We start from the raw sequence: 23,978 nt of genomic DNA, 5'->3' as shown, positions 1-23,978 counted from the left end.
TCACAGAGGTCAGACGTTTCTTGTAGTTGGCCACCAGGTTTGCACACATCTCAGGAGGGATTTTGTCCCACTCCTCTTTGCAGATCTTATCCAAGTCATTAAGGTTGAGGCTGACGTTTGGTAACTCGAACCTTCAGCTCCCTCCACAGATTTGCTATGGGATTAAGGTCTGGAGACTGGCTAGGCCACTCCAGGACCTTAATGTGCTTCTTCTTGAGCCACTCCTTTGTTGCCTTGGCCGTGTGTTTTGGGTCATTGTCATGCTGGAATACCCATCCACGACCCATTATCAATGCCCTGGCTGAGGGAAGGAGGTTCTCACCCAAGATTTGACGGTACATGGCCCCGTCCATCGTCCCTTTGATGCGGTGAAGTTGTCCTGTCCCCTTAGCAGAAAAACACCCACAAAGCATAATGTTTCCACCTCCATGTTTGACGGTGGGGATGGTGTTCTTAGGGTCATAGGCAGCATTCCTCCTCCTCCAAACACGGCGAGTTGAGTTGATGCCAAAGAGCTCTATTTTGGTCTCATCTGACCACAACACTTTCACCCAGTTGTCCTCTGAATCATTCAGATGTTCATTGGCAAACTTCAGACGGGCATATATATGTGCTTTCTTGCGCAGGGGGACCTTGCAGGCGCTACAGGATTTCAGTCCTTCACGGCGTAGTGTGTTACTAATTGTTTTCTTGGTGACTATGGTCCCAGCTGCCTTGAGATCATTGACAAGATCCTCCCGTGTAGTTCTTGGCTGATTCCTCACGGTTCTCATGATCATTGCAACTCCACGAGGTGAGATCTTGCATGGAGCTTCAGGCTGAGGGAGATTGACAGTTCTTTTGTGTTTCTTCCATTTGCGAATAATAGCACCAACTGTTGTCACCTTCTCACCAAGCTGTTTGGCAATGGTCGTGTAGCCCATTCCAGCCTTGTGTAGGTCTACAATCTTGTCCCTGACATCCTTGGAGAGCTCTTTGGTCTTGGCCATGGTGGAGAGTTTGGAATCTGATTGATTGATTGCTTCTGTGGACAGGTGTCTTTTATACAGGTAACAAGCTGAGATTAGGAGCACTCCCTTTAAGAGTGTGCTCCTAATCTCAGTTCGTTACCTGTATAAAAGACACCTGGGAGCCAGAAATCTCTCTGATTGAGAGGGAGTCAAATACTTATTTCCCTCATTAAAATGCAAATCAATTTATAACATTTTTGACATGCGTTTTTCTGGATCTTTTTGTTGTTATTCTGTCTCTCACTGTTCAAATAAACCTACCATTAAAATTATAGACTGATCATTTCTTTGTCAGTGGGCAAACGTACAAAATCAGCAGGGGATCAAATACTTTTTTCCCTCACTGTATCACGCAAAAATACCCCGTGTAGCCTTTCAGAGACTGTTGGGGCAAGTGCCGTTCGTCAGCACCTATTAAGGCCATCGCAGCACGAGGGGGGTGGGGGGTTGCCAGGTCCGTGTCCGGCCGCCTCAATCTGAGTATTTCTGCCGCCTCCGCAGCAGGTACTTATTTATGGCCAAGTTGACCGAAGGGAGGCCCGGGACCAGTTTAGATATTTCGTCACCGATGTTGGCCCAGAGGGCAAAAATCAAACTCGGGTCGTGAGGTTCGTAATACAATTCACTAACAACATGCACACTCACACCCACTCACACACACATCTCTTGCACGCTAAACACACATGCAGAAATAAAAAGTTCCCCCGTATAGCCTTTACAGACTGTTGGGGCAAGTGCTGTTAGCGAGCACCTATGAAGGCACGGCACACGAGGCAGTGGGTGGCGAGCACCATGCTCGGCCGCCTTTGTCTCCCTCACGGCGAAGTACTCATTTGAGACCGAGTCAACCTAGGGGAGGCCCAGGACCGGTTCAGATAATCGTCACTGGTGTGCAGGAATGTAACTCGGGTCACCAGGTTCGTAGCGCGACGCACTAACAGTTGCACTACCGCTCCCTACATGCATCCTTACACTCTCACACACACCTCCCACTCACATCGCACTCACATCGCACCCACATCCAACTCCCACCTCCCACGAAATACCCTTGCACACTCACACGCTCACACTCGCTCACTCCAACCCGGCTGCCTGGTTTACAGGCAGCGAGTGATTCGAAAGAAATCGAGTTTGTACCGGAGAGCGTGGTGGTCGTGGTGGAGGAGGACGAGGCGGTCGCGGGCCGTGGACTCGTCCGCTGGGGCTCCCGACTCGTGACGTCCTTCGGTCCGGTTGTCATCACGACGACAGGGGGGCGGTCTACGAGAGGCGCGAAAGCGGTAACGTGGAGTGAGCGACGTCCCCTGACAAAGACGCCCCTCCCGTCGCCTTGACGAAACCGGACCGTGGGGGGTCCGGATGCGGCTTGCGATCGCCCATCAAGGCCGAGACGGTGCCCACGAGGGGGGCGGTGTGACCATCGCGTTTGTAGACGAACCGCGGCCCCCCGCCCAGGGTCCCTCCCTAACCCCACGCTCACCTTTGCTGCAACTGCGGCCGTCGTTTGCGAGGAACTCCCCATCGGGGCACGCGCACGTGAATCGCGGCGACCCGGCGGTGATGTGCGGCGCCGGCAGGCACAGGTATGCGCAGCCGCCGTTCGGGAGCGGCGCTGCGCTGCACCAGTCCGTGCCTGCAAACCGAGGAGTGACAGCGCGGGGGGCGGGCATGAGTAAAGGGGGAGGGGGGAGATGCATACGTGCACGCGTGCGTGTGTGCGACGAGCTGTGTGCGATGGCACAGCATGGAAGAGCACGGCTGGATATGGCACAGCAGGGGATGGCAGAGCGCACGTTGTACCGTTTGGCTGCAGCAGGGGGTGGTATACGAGCAAGTCCTGGGGGCTGTGCAGGTCCTCTACCACGGAGGAAATGCCGCTCCCCGTGTGCTTGTCAGCGCTGTAGATGGCTTCCTTCTCCCCGTCAGCCCAATATACCTTGTCCTGCGCCACAAATATGAAGATCCCCCGTATAGCCATTAAACGATTGTTAGGGTAAGTGATGTTAGCACGTCACATGAGCGGGGGTGGCCATCACCATCTTCGGCCGCATTTGTCACCGCACCAGGTACTCAATTAAGGCTGAGCCGACCTAGGGGAGGCCCAGAAATTGTTAAAATATTCGCCGTTAGTAGTCATGAGTGGAAATTTAACTGGCATCACCGTGTTTGTAGTGCAGGGTGCTGACCACTGCACTACCACTCCCCACGCACAGGCGCAATGACAATTGAACAGTTTTAGCGTCCTGAGACCGATCTCCCCCTGACACACGAGACTACACCACCAGTCTCCGGCTTATCTAAGCCTCTAATTAATATTCACTCGCACACCATGCACAGTCGTTACAAACTAAACTAACACTAAACTATTTAAATGTTTTGAACTAAACAATTTTAGCTTACCAGGTAAGGCCCTCTGACATATATAGCTTTTTTTCAGAAGCAACCTGGCCACAAATGGTAGCCCAAAAGTGGCTTATGATATGGAATGTATAACAGCCAAATACGCTAAACGCATGTTGATTTTAAATGTAAAGGGAAGAACCGGAGAACCCGATGATTTACAGGAACCGGTTTACAGAACTCAGTTTACACAACCCGGTTAATGGTTACAGGACCTGGTTACAGCTCGAGCGTGTTACACATGGTGCGGTGGTGCGCACAACACTTCGAGTTGCGTGTGTTTGTGCGTTTAGCTGGGGGGGGGTTTGGACCACAGACGCCAAGTGTCCCAAGACCTCCGCCGCGAGCAGCGCCCTCACCTCGAAGATGGCGATGGCGAAGGGGTGGTGGAGCGCGTCGGTCTGGTGCATCACCTCGTGCCTCTCGCCCCCGGCCAGGTTCACGCTAGAGAGCGTGCGCAGCTTTGAGTCCACCCAGTACAGACGCTTGTTCACCAGGTCTGCACGGTCGGTAGGGGTCGCGAGGGTGAGCACAGAAACACCGGCGACGAGTGTTCCTCATTCTCACCGGCGTAGGTTTACCCTCAACCCCACGCATATGCTCCAAGTCACTCATTAATTTGCCAGCAGTCAGTTCGACTCCTAAATCGCTCTTCTATAGCTACTACCATAGCTACCATTCCCGTGTACTTCACTCATTGATTCCTCAACCCACATTAAGGACTTGGTCTACCAGACTTGCTTTCGTCTCATCCACCATACTGTGTTCAACCACTACACTGCAGGTCACCACCCACCTATTCACCCACTCCACTCCACCCCACCCCACCGACCCACCGAACCACATTGCAAGTCACGGCACTTCTCTCTTCTGCTTCTTTCCCTCGCACTGCTCCACTATGGAATTCCCACTATCGTCATCATCGTCTCTTTATCCCAAGGCTCCTATAATCATAACCGTAGGTATACGTGACTTTACCGAAAGAACCAAAGAGTATGGATCCCTGCAGTCACGAAAACTTCAAATCTAAATCATAACCTTGTTTGATCAATGCAACAGGCAGCAACTATGTAAAAGAAAGCCTTGCGCCGCGGGGCAATGGGAGGCAGCCAGGAAATAATAATGATATTCCCGATCAGTGGTGACGCAGCCGTCATGCTTGCTTTGCACGGGCGGTTCTTGCTGGCTGTGTGCGCGCGCCAATCAGCGAAGGGGGCGGTTGTTCGTTTGGGTGAGACTCACCAAGCGTGATGCCGTTGGGCCACTCAATGTCCTTCGACACGATGACCTGGCGGCTTACGCCGTTCATGCCGGCCTTCTCGATCTTGGCCGGCTGACCCCAGTCGGACCAGTAGACGAACCTGATCGGGAGAGCGGCGACGTGGTGGTTAGCACCAGTGTCGGTGGCGCAATGCGTCGCACCGCTAGCACATGAGTAACAATAACTAAGCAATATGCTGCCTCCTTCCCATACCTGGCCTTACATGTAAATTCATTAAAAAAGTTTTGTTTTTACATCTCAGAGTCAATCCAAAGGACAACCCCTGTTGACTTCCTCACAAAGTGGTCACTATTTTATCTATCCTGTAGGGATGGTGGGCCGAGGCAGCCACCCCAACCAGGATTTAAACTCATGCCCTTCCGATTGCAAACTGCTCGCTCAACCACTAATGGATATTCAAACCAAATATTATCGATACAGAAATTTGAGTAGGTAATACCATTCCATATCTGTCTCTCCACGTTAAAATATTTTTGACACATCCCATTAGCCACACGGTCTTCTGGGATATGCAGATTTCAGCAATATGGGTTTTACACAAGTGAAGCTTTTGACATTCAGTGTCTCAACGCTAGTGAGCTGCCAAAATGGACAGACGGACGGACAGACGGACAGGGTGAGGGGGGTGGTGTGCCGCCTGCTCACCCGCTCAGTGGGTCCACGGCGATGGCACGGGGCTCGCTCAACCCTTGACCGAAGAGCGTGCGGCGCCGGGAGCCGTCGGGTTTGGCCACGGCAACGGTTTTGGCTTTCGAGTCGGTCCAGTAGAGATTCCCGTGCACCCAGTCGATGGCGATGCCCTCAACAAAGACAGGCGCCTCGCCCAGCACGCTGGTGTGGCGCGTGGAATCGTGCGCCTCATCCATGTGTGCGCTGTGCGGGGAAGGGAGAGAGGCACAGAGAGAGGGTCACACGCGGTGTCCACAATTGACAATGCACGATGCCAACGCGCTGCCCAATCGTTCGCTCGCCGACTCACCTCAGCCACTCATTCCCCTGCCCACCCACTCATGCGCTCACACTCATTCACCCGCTCATAACCCCTCTCACTCGCCCACCCACCCATCCACCCACTCGCTTACTCATTCGCTCACTCACCCGCTCATTTCCCCACTTGCTCACCAACTCACTCGGTTACCAACCCACACAATCACTCACCTGCTCATTTCCCCACTCGCTCACCCACTCACCCACTCACTCACACGGGTATAGAGGACCCCTCTCCGCACTAGGCCACACCTGTAAACTTGCTTCTGGCCCAGGTCGGACCAGTAGATACGGTTGGCCGTGATCTCGACGGCTACGGCGACAGTGTTGCGCGTGCGCGAGATGAGCTGCTTGTAGCTGCGCGTGTGCAGGTCTACGCGGCGTACGTCACGCTGGTTTGCGAAGATCAGGTAGGTCTTTTGGTGCTCTGCACACACACACACACACGCGGCACACGACGTTATGCGCGAACGCGAGACGTGCACTGACGCATTTGCTGCTCTCGTGTCAGTAGACCCCCTGGACACGCTGAACGCACAACCGTTATGAGGTAAGGGTGCAACCAACACAGACCACCCCTCGCTGCTTTGCAATGGCGACACAATAAAAAATTGCAGTGAAACTAAACAATTATTTCACGTTCACCAATAAAAAAAACTGAAGTTTACTTTGAAACGCAAGGTTTCCCAAAACAGCATTTGACGATGTTCAACGGTCATTTATCCAGAAGGGGGCAGCACGCGGAATACTGGGGGAGGGACACTCACCAGTGGCCTTGCAGGCCTGCGTGGCAGGGTCCATGGTGTATCCCTCGTAGCAGTCGCACTTGTATCCGCCCTTGTAGTTGATGCACAGCTGGCTGCAAACGCCGGGCTGCTTGCACTCGTCCGTGTCTGTTGGGGCCGGCACGCATAACAGCACAGCTCGTCAGGCTGGGTGTCCATTATCTCAAAGCCAAGGAGATTTCCTGCTCACGTGAGAGCAATAAAAGGTTGCTCATCTCCTGCTTTACAGTGATGATTGAGCCAGTTTGTTGAAATTCTGCATTCCTATTGGACAGGTGTAGAAGTCAAGAAACCACTTGTTGACTTCCTCACAAAGTCGTATTGATTTAATCTACCCCTGGAGGAATAATAGCATGAGTCAACCCGGCCCCACCCCAACTAGGATTTGAACTTGCCACCTTCCTACTGCGAGCCACTCACTCTACAGCTGAGCCACCCATGAGTTTCAGACGTACAAATTAAAAAAACATGGCCCCTCAACAACGATTTATTTCCTCAAAAACAATAACTATGCTCTCCGTTCCCAAAGTTATGTATGTATGCTGAACTTATTTTGCACCGTATGTAGCCAACTGTGCTACTCGGAGGTGCAACCCATCAATAGGGTAACCGGTTCAACACGGAACAATCTCCTCCACACACACATCCACGAGACTTTGCCACCAGTCTGGGGCTCGTCTAAGCCTCTGATTAAAACTCATTCGCACGCAGCCGCTACAGCTCGGGTGCGTTCTACATTTACATTAGCACGGTTGGTTAAGTAGGGAACAAAAAAAGTTCAACATACATACATGGCGGCGGTGCCCACCACTTACTGATGTATCTATATAAAAATGTTGATTCGGTGGGATGTTCGCTGCATGAACGAGTTCCAAGTTATAGTGGTTACAAGCATTTGTACATGTGATCGGCATTGTGGAGAGGAGGGGCGGGGGGTGAGCTATGGCAGGGGACGAGTTTGTGATCGCCAGCTCACCTCCGCATGTGTACTCGTCCAGGAGTTCGTATCCTGCGGGGCAGCCACACTCGTAGCCCAGTGGCCGGTCCCAGCATGTGTGTGAGCAGCCTCCGTTGGTGGTAGCGCACTCGTTCACATCTGCAGCACAAAGACGGGCGGACGTCAGTTGCCATCCGCGCCACACAAAGACCAAGATCCCCCCATATAGCCTTTACAGACTGTTGGGGAAACTGATGTTAGCGTGCACACACACTCCAGACTAGCACTTCCCTTTAACTCTGGTCCCGGTAGGAGGAGTTAAGGTGAAGGTGGTAGAGGAACTGCGCATAATCAAGCAGTAGAGTCCATAATGCAGATGGGGGACTGTGAGAAAGAGGTCAAGAGGGGCATTGCTTTAGCAGCACAAGTTTGTGAGGGGCCATGGGAACCACTGTGGAAGAGAAAACCGGCGAGTCTGAATGGACCCTACCTAAGCAGCTACAAAATAAGTTGCTGGCTATGGAGCACAGGTGTCTGAGACGGATGCTGAGAGTTCCGTGTCAAGACAGGATAATCAATGCAGAGGTGAGTGCCAAAGCTATGATGAGACGTAAAACGGTTGCGTTGGGTGAGCCGTATTGCAGGGTGCATGGAGCCAATTGCTGAGACCAGTATTGGAGTGGTCTCCACAAGTCGAGAAGACTTCTAAAAGCATAAAGTTGGAGACCGCCGGGATAGATCTATGGGTCTCGTTGTGTCTCTGTGCGAGTCCATAGGCCTCCGTATGAGTCTTATGCGAATCTTTGTGAATCTAAGGCCAGGGCAGTGTTGATTGTGCAGCAGCAGCTGCGGGATCTGGCGGGAGGAGTGAAACGCGTTGGTGGCTAAGAGGTATGGTGGTGTCATCTTGATTTTGATGAACAGAGGGGGTAAGAGCTCGCACCGTTGAAAGGGAGACATGGGGGAGATGTGGGGGGGTGTGAGGTGCCGTGTGGGAACGTACTGCACAGGCTGAGCGGCTCGTCCGACCAGTCGTGGCAGTCTCTCTTCCCGTCGCACACTTGACGGTCCTGCAGGCACTCGCCGGAGCGGCAGCGGAACCAGCCGGGGCCCGTGCAGTCCACGGCTATAGGCGGCAGAAGCAGGTGCATAATTAGTCCAGTGTTACCACACGAAGCAACACGCAAAGTGACTTCCCGCTCGAACGATTGAGGCGTTGGTGCTCATTTCCTGTTTACGCCCCTGTAGAGCCAAATATTAAAATGTCCACATTCCTATGGCATGGGCAAGTCTATCTGTAGGACAACCACGATGCACTCTCCACAAATTGGTATTGAAGTTTATTGACTCTGGATGGATGATGTGCTGAGTCCACCCCCCCAATCAGGGTTTGAACTTGCAATGGCAAGGTTTACTCTAAAGCTGAGCTGCCACCCGGCTGGTTATCTATCAACAGAGCTGCAAGTATCACGCGTAACTTTAATCAATTCCATTGAATTGAATTGGTCGAGGTGCTGCTGTGTTGAGGCTTCACATAAGCGAGTGTGTGTTGTGCATTGTGTATGTATTGTGTGTGTGTTGTGCATTGTGCGTGCGGTGTGGGGAGCGGTGGTGAAGTGGTTAGCGCACTGCGCTACGAACTCGGCGACTCGAGTTCAATTACCGCTCGCGGCTAACATCGGTGATGAATATTTGAACCCGGGCCTCCCCTAGGTCGACTAAGCCTTAAATAAGTACCCGATGGATACATCAGCAATGGTGAGGAAAACATGCCCGGGTATGGTGTTGGCCACCCACTCCCTCATACGCCATATTGACCTTCACAGGTGCTCGCTAACAGCACTTTTCCCAAAAACAACAACAGTTGAGGCTATACGGGGGATGCGGCAAGGAAGCGCCGCACGCACGCACGCACGCTCACCCGTGTTGTTGCAGTCGTGTTCGTCGGAGCCATCGTGGCAGTCCCTGAAGCCGTCGCACTGGCTGCTACCGGGCACGCACGACCCGTCCGTGCAGCGCAGCTCGCTCGCGCCGCAAGCCTCCACCTCTGTTCGACGGACGGGAGAGAGGGGAGGGAGGCGGTACGGATTGAGATTCGCGCGCCTTCGCCGACGCCGTTTACTTCGCTCAGTTACGCGAGTCATGACTAGGGTTGTTCACAGGTAACCAGTGAACAACTCTCCGAATCGGTCATGTGGGTAATGACCACTCGCCAACGTACAATCCGCACCATGGCCCAAGTCACCGAGTGGTTGATTTTCCCTCGTATCTCAGTACGAAGGTAAAGGCGCCGCCCTGCACTTGCTCGCTCGTGCCATGGCTGGTAGAAGGCCCTCCACGAGAGTGGGCTCTACAAAAGGTATCTGGCTACTCTTCCACGCTGACCAGACGTCTCGGGAAGCGGTGGGCATACCCACACTTTACCTCACCACACGTGACCTGCCGTTCGACTAAACTGTGATTGTGGCCCAGTCTTTATGCTACTGCTGGAAGGACAGAAGTGGGGGGGGGGGATTTAAGAAACTCGCACTGTTGTTTTGACTTCCGCGTCAGGAGACGGAATTGATTCTGACGATCTCTGCATCCAGCGCGCTAAACCGTTACACGGCTGCTGTGGCAGCTGCCTTCACCTCGGCTAACAAGGTCAACGCGTCGGCTTTTGCTGCTCGAGACGTTTTTGCGTGCAATGTGAACAACACTAGTCATGACCGAATCGGGAGTGAGGACTCATGAGTGGGGGGGGGGGGGAAATGGGGTGTGCGGGCACTCACTGCATCCCTCCTCGTCAGATCCGTCATCGCAGTCGGGGTCCCCGTCGCAGCGCCAACCCTCGTGCACGCAGTGGCCCGAGCGGCAGCGAAACGCATTGCTCCTGCAGCTGGGGTCCAGGCGGCCCTCACCGGGGCAGCGTTCGTCCGCCTCATCCTCGCCGCCGGGGCAGTCGGCGTGCCCGTCGCACTGCAGCATCGGCGGCACGCACACGGCCGGGTCGGACGGGCACGCCAGCGAGCTGGCGGCGCACGGCGGCACCGTGGGGCAGCCCTCCTCGTCCGTGCCGTCGCCGCAGTCGTCGTCGCCGTCGCACGCGAACTTCTCATCCACGCACTTGCCGCTGCGGCACGTGACCTCGTGCTCTGCACACACCACGGGGGCTGCGGGAGGGGGGGGGGTGGTTACAAGTATTAAGAAGGGCGGCTGACCGGATTGTAAGCGTGAACTTTTGCAACAAGTGGCCAAAGCGCTGGCGCTACCGCCATCGCTGTCAACAAGGATGGTGGCCTTGAGTGTGAGCACCGCTGAGAGTGGGGGGCACAGCCCCCGTGTGCTGGGGTGGGCCTCACCACAGCCCTGCTCGTCCTCCCCGCTCTCGCAGTCGCGGTCTCCGTCGCACACCCAGCTGTGCTGGATGCAGCGCCGAGACGTCGCGTTTCTACCGCAGTCAAACTCATCAGATGCGCAAGAGCGTAAGCCTGCCACAAACACACACACAGCCGTGGGTCACAACCATAGTCACGCATACAACCACATGACCACACGGCTACACGCGCATACCACACACAGTTGAGTCACACAATCATGTCCACACACAGACCAAGATCCACCATATAGCCTTAACAGACTATTGGAGCAAGTCTGTTTGCGAAAAGCAGCTATTTTTTGTATTACTGTTTTTTCTTTTACCAGGTAAGGCCCACTGAGCTATGTAGCTCTTTTTCAAGAAGCGACCTGGCCACAAATGATAGCTCAAAGTGGCTTATCACGTGGAAATTTATAAGCAGCCAAATACTCTAAACCTATGAAGGCCAGCACGGCACACGAGGGAGCGAATGGCCAGCACCATGCCCGGCAGCCTTTGTCTTCTAGTGGCGATGTTTACACACATCGCACCAGATACTAATTTCAGGCTGAGTCGACCTAGGGGAGGCCCAGGATCAGTTCAGATAACCGTCACTTGTGTTGGCCGCAAGTGGGAATTTAACTCGGGTCACCGGGTTTGTAGCGTAGCGTGCTAACCGCTGCGCCACCGCTCCCCATCCGCACAGTTACACACAAACACGCGCTGACGGGGGGGGGGGGTCACACACCCGCGTGGTCACCAGGCCATGCTGGTACCAGCGTGATTGGTGGCAAAGGCGTGAGGGGAGGGAGGCCTCACCGCACTCGGCCGGGCTCTCATCCGAGCTGTCGGGGCAGTCGGGCCGCCCGTCGCACCGCCACCTGCGGTTGATGCACATCCCATCGGCGCAGCTGAACTGATCCTTCCTGCAAGGTCCTGCTCCCACACACGACGACGACACCACCATCATCATGGCGCCCTCATCACCACCACCATCAACACCACGTGCTCTCAACTCCAACTAAGCACCACGCATTCAGACGTCACCACCATAGAAATCCACTGTGCAATGTGATAAGGCAGCAGTCAGTTCGATGATCCAGCACTCTCTGTAAACCCTCCGAGTTAGGAGTTAATGATTTTGCTACTTATATTCTCCAGAACGATACAAATGATTAATTTGCGTTATGTATCATGCAACTATGTGCTGAACTTGGACCAATTTCTATCAGAGATAGAGGGGATCCTAAACCTATAAACATCGGGCAGTTCACCAGCATGGTTCAATATGAGCCCGACTGAATGCCAGACACCAGTCCATTAATTGTCTCATCAGCTTGCTTGAACCATTAATCCTGCCGATTAGACACGCTCCCAGAATGCCGTGTGGCCGACGATAGGATGTGGAGGGGGTGGGGGCAGTCAGTGTGGGGCAAGAAGGAGGCATCATTTTGTGTTCCGTTCAAATTACGGCCTTGCACAACCACCAACTGTAAACACTGGGTTCGGTGACTTCTCGGGCGTTCATCGACTCCGCTTTGCTCGTCACGGAAACAGCCCTTGGAATTGTCAAGGCTGTGACAGCGGAAGGTGGTGGGGGCATGGCCCAGCCCCCACCCTCCACCCCGTCATCACCCCCCAATATCGCCACCACCACCTGCCAGGATCCCATTGGCCGAGGCGCGTTCACGCCACACCGCACCATGCGCCAGGCAAACTCGACAAGCGCCACGGCGCACAATAAATCCCCGTGTGTGTGTTTTGAGAGTGAGTCATACAAATATCTCAAAACATTCCCTGCATAGCCTTTAAAGAGACTGGTGAGACAAGTCCTATTATCGAGTGGCACCTACAAAGTCTGGCACATCACACATCGTCAGCCTTCGTCTTCGCAAGTGATTCATACACACTACACCGAATGCAGGTATTCATTTGAAGCCATGTCAACATAGCAGAGGCCCATATTCGGTTTAATATACTTGCACACGGATGCTATATGCGGGAATGGAACTCAGGTGGTTGGGTTTGTAGAGAAATCCACTAATCACGGCAACCACCCACTCACAAGTACAACAACAACAGCAGCAGCTGCAGGAACAACAGCAGCCATCCGCCACAAACTGGCAATGTCTCCGCAACGTTCGTGCCAGGCTATGATGAACTTTGAGACCATCACGTGAACCGTGGATGGATCTCACTCTGCTGACAGGCAGGTCACAGGACAGACCCAAGTGCCATGGGTTAACTGAAATGCGCACGCACACACACAAGTCCTAATACACCACAGTGGGATTGTTGTTGTTTTCGTCTTGCAATATAACGTATGTGCTATTCTCTTACCACAATAAGGCCGTTCATACTGGCAGAGGCCACCATGCAACATCAGCTAAAATTCACCGGCGTTTACTGCACACAAATTGTCTGCAATAAAGTTGTACCGGCACTATCGAGATGCCGATAAACGGGTGGCGAAACCCGTCCAGAGTTTTCTTACTTTAAAACCCTTTGCTACAAAAATTATGGCTTCCCACAATGCTGATCGGTTGTGTAAATAAATATACTTTATTTTTCAATGGCAAAAGTCAATGATTGTCCTGTTTAAATGAGCATTGCGGCATTGGTGCTCCATATCCTGTTTACAGTCCTGAGGTAGTGGTGGAAATTCCTTTATTACAAACGCTGACGTTGATTTTCCCAACACAGTAGTGATCATTGTATTGAGTCCAGAGGGAGGCGATCATGTGCTGAGTTAACCACCTCCAAACAAGATACAAACTCCTCCGCAGCCTTGAGATTGCGAGCTGCTCACTCTACCGCTGGGCGGCCCACCAGGCCGGCAGGAGAACCGTCTGCTTCTTTGTTTAATAAAAACGAGTTGGGAAGTGGGGGAGCTTTGGGAAGCGGTTACAGTCTCTGCCACTACCTGTATGCATGGAGCTGAGTCACAACCATACGACCCCAGTTGAGAAAATCTGGGCCCCTAAAGCTCAAAGTTGACAATTGATCTCACCGATTCCTGCCTTCAACAAAAACTCAGCCGCATGACTCACAGCAAGTGCTGCAATACCACCATCATGCAGGTGCCCCCCCCACCCACTCGGCCCTCACCAACCCTGACCCGGCACGTTCTTCACAGAGACATGGTTGATCACGTGTAGCGTGCGCTGCCGTCAATGAACGGCGCAATCAAAATAAACACTGGAGCTGTCGTGGTGTCATCATGGTCAGCAACACTCACTGGACTTGCAGTCCGGAGGTCGTTCAAACAGTGGCGCAAGTTTATCAAATGTCCCCCGCCCCGCCCCGCCTCTGTCCACCACCCAGCAGTATAAACGGGTTCACCACTGTCTACAATCGGTAGGTAACGTGTGGTGGGGTAAGATGTGGGTACTCCAAACCTCTTCCAAGATGCACCGGCTTAACGTGGAAGGGTTCGGTCAAATACAACTCAACGAGGGGCTCCTCTCTAGAGGAGGCCCTTCCGCGCACAGTGGTGCGAGCAAGAAGTTGCAGGTCTGAACTTTTACCTTTCTAAACAGTGACCTGAGACCTCAAAACCCTGCCCACCCCCATCTCTCTCTCATCATCAAAGCCTGAGTCTGCTGATAATGAGACACCGAGTGTCAGAAGCCGGTACAGAGTTTTGCTCGTGTTGAATCCAATGCTGCCAAAATGATGCAATCCGTAATGGGGTTGTGTAAAATTGAATATAAAATGTTTAATGTCCAGTGACACAAGATGTGGAAAGAATGGACATATATAGTCCCGTTTGTGTAGCTTGTAATCGCATGGGAAGGTGGTGTGCTTCCCAAGTTTAGGGCAGCAGTGCGCATCTTTTTTCCGGCGTCCAGGGCAAATACAGCGGAAGGAGGCTTGGGGGTGCTTTGAGGCCACACAGGGTGGAAAATCGGTCCACTTGCGGTACCGATAAGGCCAACTGCCACGGAGAATGCCGTCACTCGAGAGCCATTTCACAACGAGGAATGCACACTCACCCACGGCCCGAGAACAGGCGGGGCCGGACACCAACTGCGAGCGAGAAATAGTAATTTGCTCTTCTATTCTTGCCTGTGGCGATATGTTCAGGAGCCAAAGGCCAATGTCGAGGTCTGCCCGGCATGACGAGAGGCTTTCGGGAGTTATAATTCGTGTAGGTTTGCTATCCCTCCTCCGTTGAAGGAGCACGGACAACAATGGTTCAATCTGTAGTCCGTAGTTTGGGTTGCATGGCCACAATCGCACTACTGAGGCTCGTCTTTAATTTTCCATTCATGAAGGATATGTGCGCATTGGCCTGTTGATGTTCTGACGCAGTTCATAGTTACACATTGTCTTCGAGGAGGAATGTCAAAGCCACGAGGTGCATTGTTTGGATCTGGAATACGGTGATTATACCGGACGTCCTGACCGGTGGTTTCATCTCCCAATTACAGCCTTGAGTCAGTGGTGTGAAGTCCACGCTACTATGGCGGCGGCAAGGTCTATCGTTAGGAAAAGCACTGTTAGACAACTGGTGTGGCAACTTGAAGCATCCTGATATTTTACGCACGGTTACGAATGCAGCAGTCACGTCGTGAGTAATGTACCGGTATTATTGTTCAGAATAGGGTTTTATCCATACAAGTCTCTACACATCTCACATCATTCAGACATTCTTCACGTGCTTGGGATTTTGGGGGGCGGGGTATGGGGGGGGGCACCGAAGGACGGAGGGGGTGGGGAGCTTTGACTTTTTTAAAACAACTCAACCGTCCCATGCAAATGCGCATTTCCCCTACTACTCCCCTACTAAGACCCAGCCCAGCTACAACGGAAGCCAGACCCCCCCCCACCCCCCGGGGTAGTGGTGGAGGGTAGAGGGATTGGGGCGGAGCTGGAAGAGAGGGCGCAGCGCCGCGTCGTCACTCGGCCGGCCCCCCGCACCACTCCCGGGCCCTCCGCTGATTGGCCTCGACGCAACACACCACCGGCAATGGGGCGGGCCGGGCAATAGCGGCCACGTCCCACCCGAGATGACGCACACCGAGCACGTGGGGGGTGGGGGCACGCCGCGTCTCTTCCCTTTCTCTGGGCGATAGCCCCAGCTCTGAGTCTTCTCTGCAACACGCGTGCACTTGGGGTTGCGCAACTCGTCTCCAGGTGCATTAAAGCAGCGTTTACGGATTCCCACGGCCACCTCTAAAAGACAAAGCTCCCCCGTATAGCCTTAACAGATTGTTGGGGCAAGTGCTGTTAGCAAGCACTTAGACAGACTGGCACAGTGCACCTATTAGGGATGGGTGGCCAACACCACGCGTGGCCGCCTTTGTCTCCCCAGTGCTGATGTTTTTACACACCGCTTAAGGTACTAACTTTTAAGGGCAAGTTGACTGAGTGGCCCAGGACATTCGCCACTGTTATTGGGCAGAGAGCCGTGCGCTTAACCATTACACTTCCACCATCACTTGTCCCACCACCACCACGGACGGCCCCAGTCCCGTGTGGCACGCAGAATGGAGGAGGATGGGAATTTCAAGAATGATAAAGCGGCATCGCAAGTGGAACGCCGCAGCACAAGAATGCAACACGGGGCATATCTCTGGTCACCTCCACTCAACACGGAGTGACAACAGTCGCCATCTCCACACGGAGTGTTAAACCTGGCAAGGGTTTAACATCGCCTTCACACGAAAGTGTCAAAATGTTATTTATCTATAAGGTGCAACTTGTAAACGTATACGATGCATTTTGTGATGTATAAATTACTCCCCCTGGGGCCGGCCCATCATCACCACCATGGTCGATAAAAGAAAATAAAGTATCAATATGTGAGAAGCAAACAGGAACCCTGCTAAAAAAGAGAGTTTTGAGACTGAGACGAGGCTTTCCCTGGGTAAACACGCGGACTAACAATGGCAGCTGTACGTACGCAATGTGACGCGGTGCAGGGATAACGAACCAGCAGCAAACGCCCTCGAGAATTAGCAGCGACACTGCTGCTGCTCGTCCATGGACCAGAGCAGTGAGTGGTACCACCTCAGGCAAACATTGATTTACACGGCCACTCATCTCACGTGGTTATTTGCCACATTAACACATTTGAACCACTAACGCTATGCTACCTCGTGTAAGAGATCTAGGTCTGCGCTCAAGGACTAACGGTGGATGAATTGAAGTTTCCGCAGAGGGACACAGGTGCAGAGTTTGCGGGACATGGGGAGAGCTTGGGTGGGCAGAGTAAACATTTTGTTTTTGATAGCCACCCCGCGCCAGCCCCTTCCTATACGCTTGGGCATCTCATAAGGGCGCTTTACATCACATCCGATCATCTCGACATTTGAAAAGGGGGGCACCACCCCCAGTGGCACGACTATCCTAGTGCGGCACAAGGTGGACTTGGGCACCTGCTCTAGAATTGGGGCATTGGTCTGAAAGTAGGGGCGGTCCTGGGGAAAAGTTTTTAGGGAGTGGCTGCGTCGTGGCCCCACTCTGCCCTGCAGCAACATTTCCTCCATCAGCCGCCGTCACTCAAAGAGTGAAACCTCCTTGCTTGGACTTGAGCCACTATAATCATCATTCTCATCCAGGGTGGTTATTAATAGCGACTCCACGCAATAACGCCACACCTTGAGCTCCAGCCACGCGGTCAATGGACACAGCAGTGTCCACCTCTACGTGTGTTCGAAACAGTTGCTAAGCACAGGCCCATATGCCCAAAACGTCACGCGGTCACAGCAACACGCAGCACTAACCAAGGTTGTGCTAGGAAAAGTGTACGGACACGTGTCTTGGACCGAGAACAACTATTATTATTTGTGCTTGTGGGAAAAGAGAGACGATGGGAGGGAAATCTAAAGCGGAGCAGTGCGAGCGAAGAAAGAGTAATGTCACCTGCAGCGTGATGGTTCAGTGAGTGAATGGGTGAGTGGTGTTGTTGTGACCTGAACAGGTCACAACAAAGCAGTCAGTCTGGTACACCGAAGTCCATAACATGGGTGAAGGAATCAACGAGTGACGTTCATAGGACATAGCAACCATGGTCGTGGCGATATAAGAGAGATAAGGAGGTGACTGGCCGCCGGTGAGCCAACAAGTAACTGGAGCGAAGCAACGAGTGCTGGATCACACCAACCACCCCGACTGCTGCTTTACGTTGCATTCTATCGGGTGCAGCAGTGAGGTAGGAACTGGGTGCTCGACCGCAGATGTGAGAGCAGCAAACATCTTCAGAACACATCACCACTCTGCTATGGTCAAATTTGTGTGGGAGGCTCTGAGCCAGCTGTGCTCCGTCGAGGCTGTGCAATGGAACCTCGCTCACGTAGGGCCACAAAAGGTGCCTCGCCAAACAACGTTCGAATCAGGTGATGTTGAACATTAGAGGTTGCTCACAGAGAGACGCACTCACACGTGCGTCACGTGAGTTGAGAGCCAATTGTAAGCTGCCGCGTGAGACGTCACAGCGCGTGCGGTCTGTGAGTTAGGCCGTTATTGTCAGGGCATGGTGGGGCTGTAGCTGTGTAACCACTGAGGTCACAGGTTCGGCTGTTACGAGGTGACGGTCAATAAGTTCCAACGAGTCCACAGATTTAGAACAAATGTCAGGGAAAGTTCCCCTCCTACAAACATCAGGTCCACACCTTGCAGGTCTACCCAGGACCCACACCGTTATCTGGAACACTCACCATCACCAACAACATTCACCATCATCCAAAACACTTACTATCATCCAGAGACCAAACCACATTATCAACAACACTTATCATCATCATCCAGAACGCTCACCATCATCACCCATTATCAACAATCACCAACAACACAAATCATCACGAACAAACACCATCACCAACAACACACACCAACAACACACACCAACAAAGACAAAGATCCCCCATATAGCCTTAACAGACTGTAGGGGCAAGTGCTGTTAGCGAGCACCTATGAAGGCCGAAACGGTACACGAGGGGGTGGGTGGCCAGCACCACGCCCGACCGCCTTTGTCTCCCTAGTGGCAATGTTTACACACCGCACCAGGTACTCATTTGAGGCTGAGTCGACCTAGGGGAGGCCCGGGACCGGTTCAGATAATCGTCACTGGTGTTGGCCGTGAGCGGGAATCGAACCCGGGTCGCCAGGTTCATAGCGCAGCGCGCTAACCGCTACACTACCGCTCCCCATAACACACACACCATCACCAACAACACACACCATCACCTAGGTCCCGCTCCGAACCATCGCCATCACCCTTCAACTTCACTCCCCCACCCCCAGCGGCTTTCACCCCGCCCCGACCCCAAGCGCGCGAGGCACGCGGGGGGACCACGCCCCTGACACACCCACGCGTACCATTGGCCGCCCAAGCGGGCACGTCACATCTGCTGTTGAGCTCCGCGCCAATCAGCGAGCCCCGTGTCCCGGCTGACGTGAGGCGCCGAGCGCGGGAAACTCGCCAGAGCGACCCCCCCCTTCCCCCACTAGCCCCTCCCATCCCCCCACCAGCCCCTCCCCCCACCAGCTGCTCCCATCACGACCCCACGTCACCGAGTTCCAAACATATGGATGTATGGATGGATGTATGGATGTATGTATGATTGTATTGGATGGATGTATGGACGTATGGGTGTATGGATGTATGGATGGATGTATGGATGGATGAATGTATGGATGGATGTATGTATGGATGTATGTATGGATGTATGTATGTATGGATGTATGGATGGATGTATGGATGTATGTATGGATGTATGTATGGATGTATGGATGGATGTATGAACTATGTATGGATGGATGCATGTATGGATGGATGCATGTATGGATGTATGTATGGATGTATGGATGGATGTAGTATTATGGATGTATGGATGGAAGGATGTATGGATGTCTGCCCAAACAAAAAACTCAACTCCACACTCACGCCATCATCGCTGCAATTAAAATATCTATTTTAGTCAATCCCCACCACGATTAAATAATATCCAGCAGCAGCATTTGCCTAGAGTTAAGCTAATTTAATGAAAATAATCGGCTTTACCCCTTGCTGGCAATACCACACAGAAGGTGTTAAGATATCCAAACACCAAGGCATCAAGTTTCCATTAACCACACATGCTTGTGGTGAACATGCAAATAAACATGCTCTGATAAAACATGCAGTCTTTGAAACGGATTTCCCTACACCAGAGAGACAGCCTTCTCTATGGACTAGTCTCACCAGCGTTAGAGCAGAGAACACAAAAAGGCGAACACAAAGGCAATAAAACATCCCAAAGTATTAATAGCTAGGGTTGAGCAGTCATAAATAGACCAACTTTTTTGGCAGTCACGAAATGATGAAAATAATAAAAAGTCGTTCCACTTTTTGGCAAATAACACAAGAGGTGTTAAGATGCTCAAACACCACATAGACACACACCGATTACAAGGCATCAGGTCTGCTGCATCAAACCACGCGATCTTCTCTCCCTCCTATGGGTCTCATCAGCAGTGTCCCTAGACTGATGTTAAAACACACGCGACTGGAGCGAGTTGCCAGCGTCAACAGGTAAAGCGCTGTGAGTTTGTGTTCAGAAACACATCCCCGTGAACACTGCCTCAATATATAAGCTCACCCTCACCATGCTACTCACCCCACACACTCACCGTCATCTCACCAGCTCACCCTCACCATGCTACTCACCCCCACACACTCACCCTCATCTCACCAGCTCACCATGCTACTCACCCCACACACTCACCCTCAGCTCACCCTCACCATGCTACTCACCCCACACACTCACCCTCATCTCACCAACTCACCCTCACCATACTACTCACCCCACTCACCCTCATCTCACCCTCACCATGCTACTCACCCTAACAGCTCACCTTCACATTCTAACCCAGAGAGAAACCACACCCACACCCCTCACCCTGGTACGACTCACCCCTCGCTCACCCTGGTACGACTCACCCCTCGCTCACCCTGGTACGACTCACCCCTCACTCACCCTGGTACGACTCACCCCACGCTCACCCTGGTACGACTCACCCCTCGCTCACCCTGGTACGACTCACCCCTCACTCACCCTGGTACGACTCACCCCTCGCTCACCCTGGTACGACTCACCCCTATCCAGACTCCCCCCTATTCAAAGCAGCACATTCCGACTCTAAGAGACCAACACCCTCACCCATCACTCCTCACTCCCGACAGCTCACCCTTGACACATGAACAACACCCTGAACCCTCACCACCAGCTCACCCTCAACCCCATTGTGCTCACCCCACGGACCACTCTCTCCACCACCACCACCACTCTCCACCACCACCACTCTCCACCACCACCACTCTCCACCACCACCACCACCACCACTCTCCACCACTCACCACCACTCTCTCCACCACCACCACCACCACTCTCTCCACCACCACTCTCCACCACCACCACCACTCTCCACCACCACCACTCTCCACCACCACCACCACTCTCCACCACCACCACTCTCCACCACCACCACTCTCCACCACCAGCACCACCACCACTCTCTCCACCACTACCACCACTCTCTCCACCACCACCCTCACCGCGACCCTCACCGCCAACTCACCGCATCCCATCTCGTCGCTGCCGTCACCGCAGTCGTTGCCGCCGTCGCAGCGCCACGCCTCGGGCACGCAGCGCCCATTGCGGCACTGGAAGCGAGCCGGGTCGCAGCGAGCCAGCTCGCCTGCGTGGTGTGGGCACAGGGGGTGGGGGTGGTGAGCACAGGGGGTGGTGGTGGTGAGCACAGGGGGTGGTGGTGAGCACAGGGGGTGGTGGTGAGCACAGGGGGTGGTGGTGGTGGGCACAGGGGGTGGTGGTGGTGGGCACAGGGGGTGGTGGGCACAGGGGGTGGTGGTGGTGGTGGGCACAGGGGGTGGTGGTGAGCACAGGGGGTGGTGGTGGTGAGCACAGGGGGTGGTGGTGGTGAGCACAGGGGGTGGTGGTGGTGAGCACAGGGGGTGGTGGTGGTGAGCACAGGGGGTGGTGGTGGTGAGCACAGGGGGTGGTGGTGGTGAGCACAGGGGGTGGTGGTGGTGAGCACAGGGGGTGGTGGTGGTGAGCACAGGGGGTGGTGGTGGTGGGCACAGGGGGTGGTGGTGGTGAGCACAGGGGGTGGTGGTGAGCACAGGGGGTGGTGGTGAGCACAGGGGGTGGTGGTGGGCACAGGGGGTGGTGGTGGTGGTGGGCACAGGGGGTGGTGGTGGGCACAGGGGGTGGCACCGTGAAGATCACGCAAGAGAGTCGGGGACGCGTGCGAGAATGAATGGGGTGGGTGGAGATACGAACGGAGACGACGATGGTACACGCCAAGTCCATTCATGCTCTGGGTCTCCTCACCCGAGCCGAGGGAGGCGAGCAGCGCGAGGAGGCAGAGCGAGAGGAGGCGGCTGCGACGCTGCGCGAGGTGCGGGGGGGTCCGCTGGGCCATGGCTCCGCGTGGATGTCGCGACTCGGTGCTGTGGGGAGGCGGCGTCCCGGCGCGAGGATCTCTACAGGCACGGGGCGGAGCCGCGGATTCCTCACAGCGCCTCCTCCTCCTCACAGCGCCTCCTCCTCCTCACAGCGCCTCCTCCTCCTCACAGCGCCTCCTCCTCCTCACAGCGCCTCCTCCTCCTCACACCGCCTCCTCCTCCTCAGAGCCCCTCCTCCTCCTCACAGCCCCTCCTCCTCCTCACAGCCCCTCCTCCTCCTCACAGCGCCTCCTCCTCACAGCGCCTCCTCCTCCTCACAGCCCCTCCTCCTCCTCCTCACAGCCCCTCCTCCTCTTCACAGCGCCTCCTCCTCACAGCACCTCCTCCTCACAGCCCCTCCTCCTCACAGCGCCTCCTCCTCACAGCTCCTCCTCCTCACAGCGCCTCCTCCTCCTCACAGCGCCTCCTCCTCACAGCGCCTCCTCCTCTTCACAGCGCCTCCTCCTCACAGCGCCTCCTCCTCCTCACAGCCCCTCCTCACAGCTCCTCCTCACAGCTCCTCCTCCTCCTCACAGCGCCTCTTCCTCACAGCGCCTCCTCCTCACAGCGCCTCCTCCTCCTCCTCACAGCGCCTCCTCCTCACAGCCCCTCCTCCTCACAGCGCCTCCTCCTCCTCCTCACAGCCCCTCCTCACAGCCCCTCCTCCTCACAGCGTCTCCTCCTCCTCACAGCGCCTCCTCCTCACAGCCCCTCCTCCTGCTCACAGCGCATCCTCTTCATGCTACCACCTCATCACCAAACCTCATCCTCTCCACAACTCCGCCAGAGCCGGATCAGTGTCACAACGACCACAATTTGTACTCGGACTCACAGCTCCTCACCATCATCACACCTTATCACAACTACCAGTGTCATCATCACACCTCATCACAACTACCAGTGTTATCATCACACCTCATCACAACCACCAGTGTCACCATCACACCTCATCACAACTACCAGTGTCACCATCACACCTCATCACAACTACCAGTGTCATCATCACACCTCATCACAACTACCAGTGTCATCATCATACCCTATCACAACTACCAGTGTCATCATCACACACCACAACTACCAGTGACCTCATCACACCTCATCACAACTACCAGTGTCATCATCACAGCTCATCACAACTACCAATGTCATCATCACAACTCGTAACAACTACCATTGTCATCATCACAACTCATCACAACTACCAGTATCATCATCAACGCTCATCACAACTAACCGTGACCTCATCACAACTCATCACAACTACCAGTGTCATCATCACAGCTCATCCCAACTACCAGTGTCATCATCACAGCTCATCACAACTACCAGTGTCATCATCACACCTCATCACAACTACCAGTGATCTCATCACAGCTCATCACAACTACCCGTGACCTCATCACACCTCATCACAACTACCAGTGTCATCATCACACCTCATCACAACTACCAGTGTCATCATCACACCTCATCACAACTACCAGTGTCATCATCACACCTCATCACAACTACCATTGTCATCATCACAACTCATCACAACTACCCGTGACCTCATCACACCTCATCACACCTACCAGTGTCATCATCACAACTCGTAACAACTACCAGTGTCATCATCACAACTCATCACAACTACCAGTGTCATCATCACAGCTCATCACAACTACCAGTGACCTCATCACACCTCATCACAACTACAAGTGTCCTCATCACAACTCATCACACCTACCAGTGACCTCATCAAAACTCATCACAACTACCAGTGTCATCATCACAGCTTATCAC

At 53.8% G+C, this 23,978-nt stretch overlaps 1 protein-coding gene across 1 annotated transcript in view; it reads right to left on the bottom strand.

Moving 5' to 3' along the window:
* The window catches only part of LOC116948975 (very low-density lipoprotein receptor-like), a 28,376-nt gene extending 6,049 nt beyond the window's left edge, over positions 1–22,327 (bottom strand). Inside the window, exons 1-16 of the mRNA XM_032966307.2 lie at positions 22,078–22,327; positions 21,305–21,424; positions 11,558–11,674; positions 10,743–10,871; positions 10,173–10,553; positions 9,323–9,448; positions 8,405–8,527; positions 7,441–7,560; positions 6,447–6,572; positions 5,932–6,106; positions 5,338–5,565; positions 4,653–4,771; positions 3,770–3,909; positions 2,811–2,952; positions 2,491–2,643; positions 2,148–2,270 (exon numbers count right to left, since the gene is read on the bottom strand). Of these exons, the coding sequence (XP_032822198.2) occupies positions 2,148–2,270; positions 2,491–2,643; positions 2,811–2,952; positions 3,770–3,909; positions 4,653–4,771; positions 5,338–5,565; positions 5,932–6,106; positions 6,447–6,572; positions 7,441–7,560; positions 8,405–8,527; positions 9,323–9,448; positions 10,173–10,553; positions 10,743–10,871; positions 11,558–11,674; positions 21,305–21,424; positions 22,078–22,168 (2,413 nt within the window). The 5' untranslated portion in view covers positions 22,169–22,327. The remainder of the gene's footprint in view (positions 1–2,147; positions 2,271–2,490; positions 2,644–2,810; positions 2,953–3,769; positions 3,910–4,652; positions 4,772–5,337; positions 5,566–5,931; positions 6,107–6,446; positions 6,573–7,440; positions 7,561–8,404; positions 8,528–9,322; positions 9,449–10,172; positions 10,554–10,742; positions 10,872–11,557; positions 11,675–21,304; positions 21,425–22,077) is intronic.
* Between the last annotated feature and the right edge of the window lie 1,651 nt (positions 22,328–23,978).

This window comes from Petromyzon marinus, chromosome 35 (genome assembly GCF_048934315.1).
Source record: "Petromyzon marinus isolate PM22_M1 ecotype Great Lakes invasive population chromosome 35, UKy_Petmar_22M1.pri1.0, whole genome shotgun sequence".
Taxonomy (NCBI): domain Eukaryota; kingdom Metazoa; phylum Chordata; class Hyperoartia; order Petromyzontiformes; family Petromyzontidae; genus Petromyzon; species Petromyzon marinus.
This window is presented reverse-complemented; position numbering and strand designations above follow the sequence as displayed.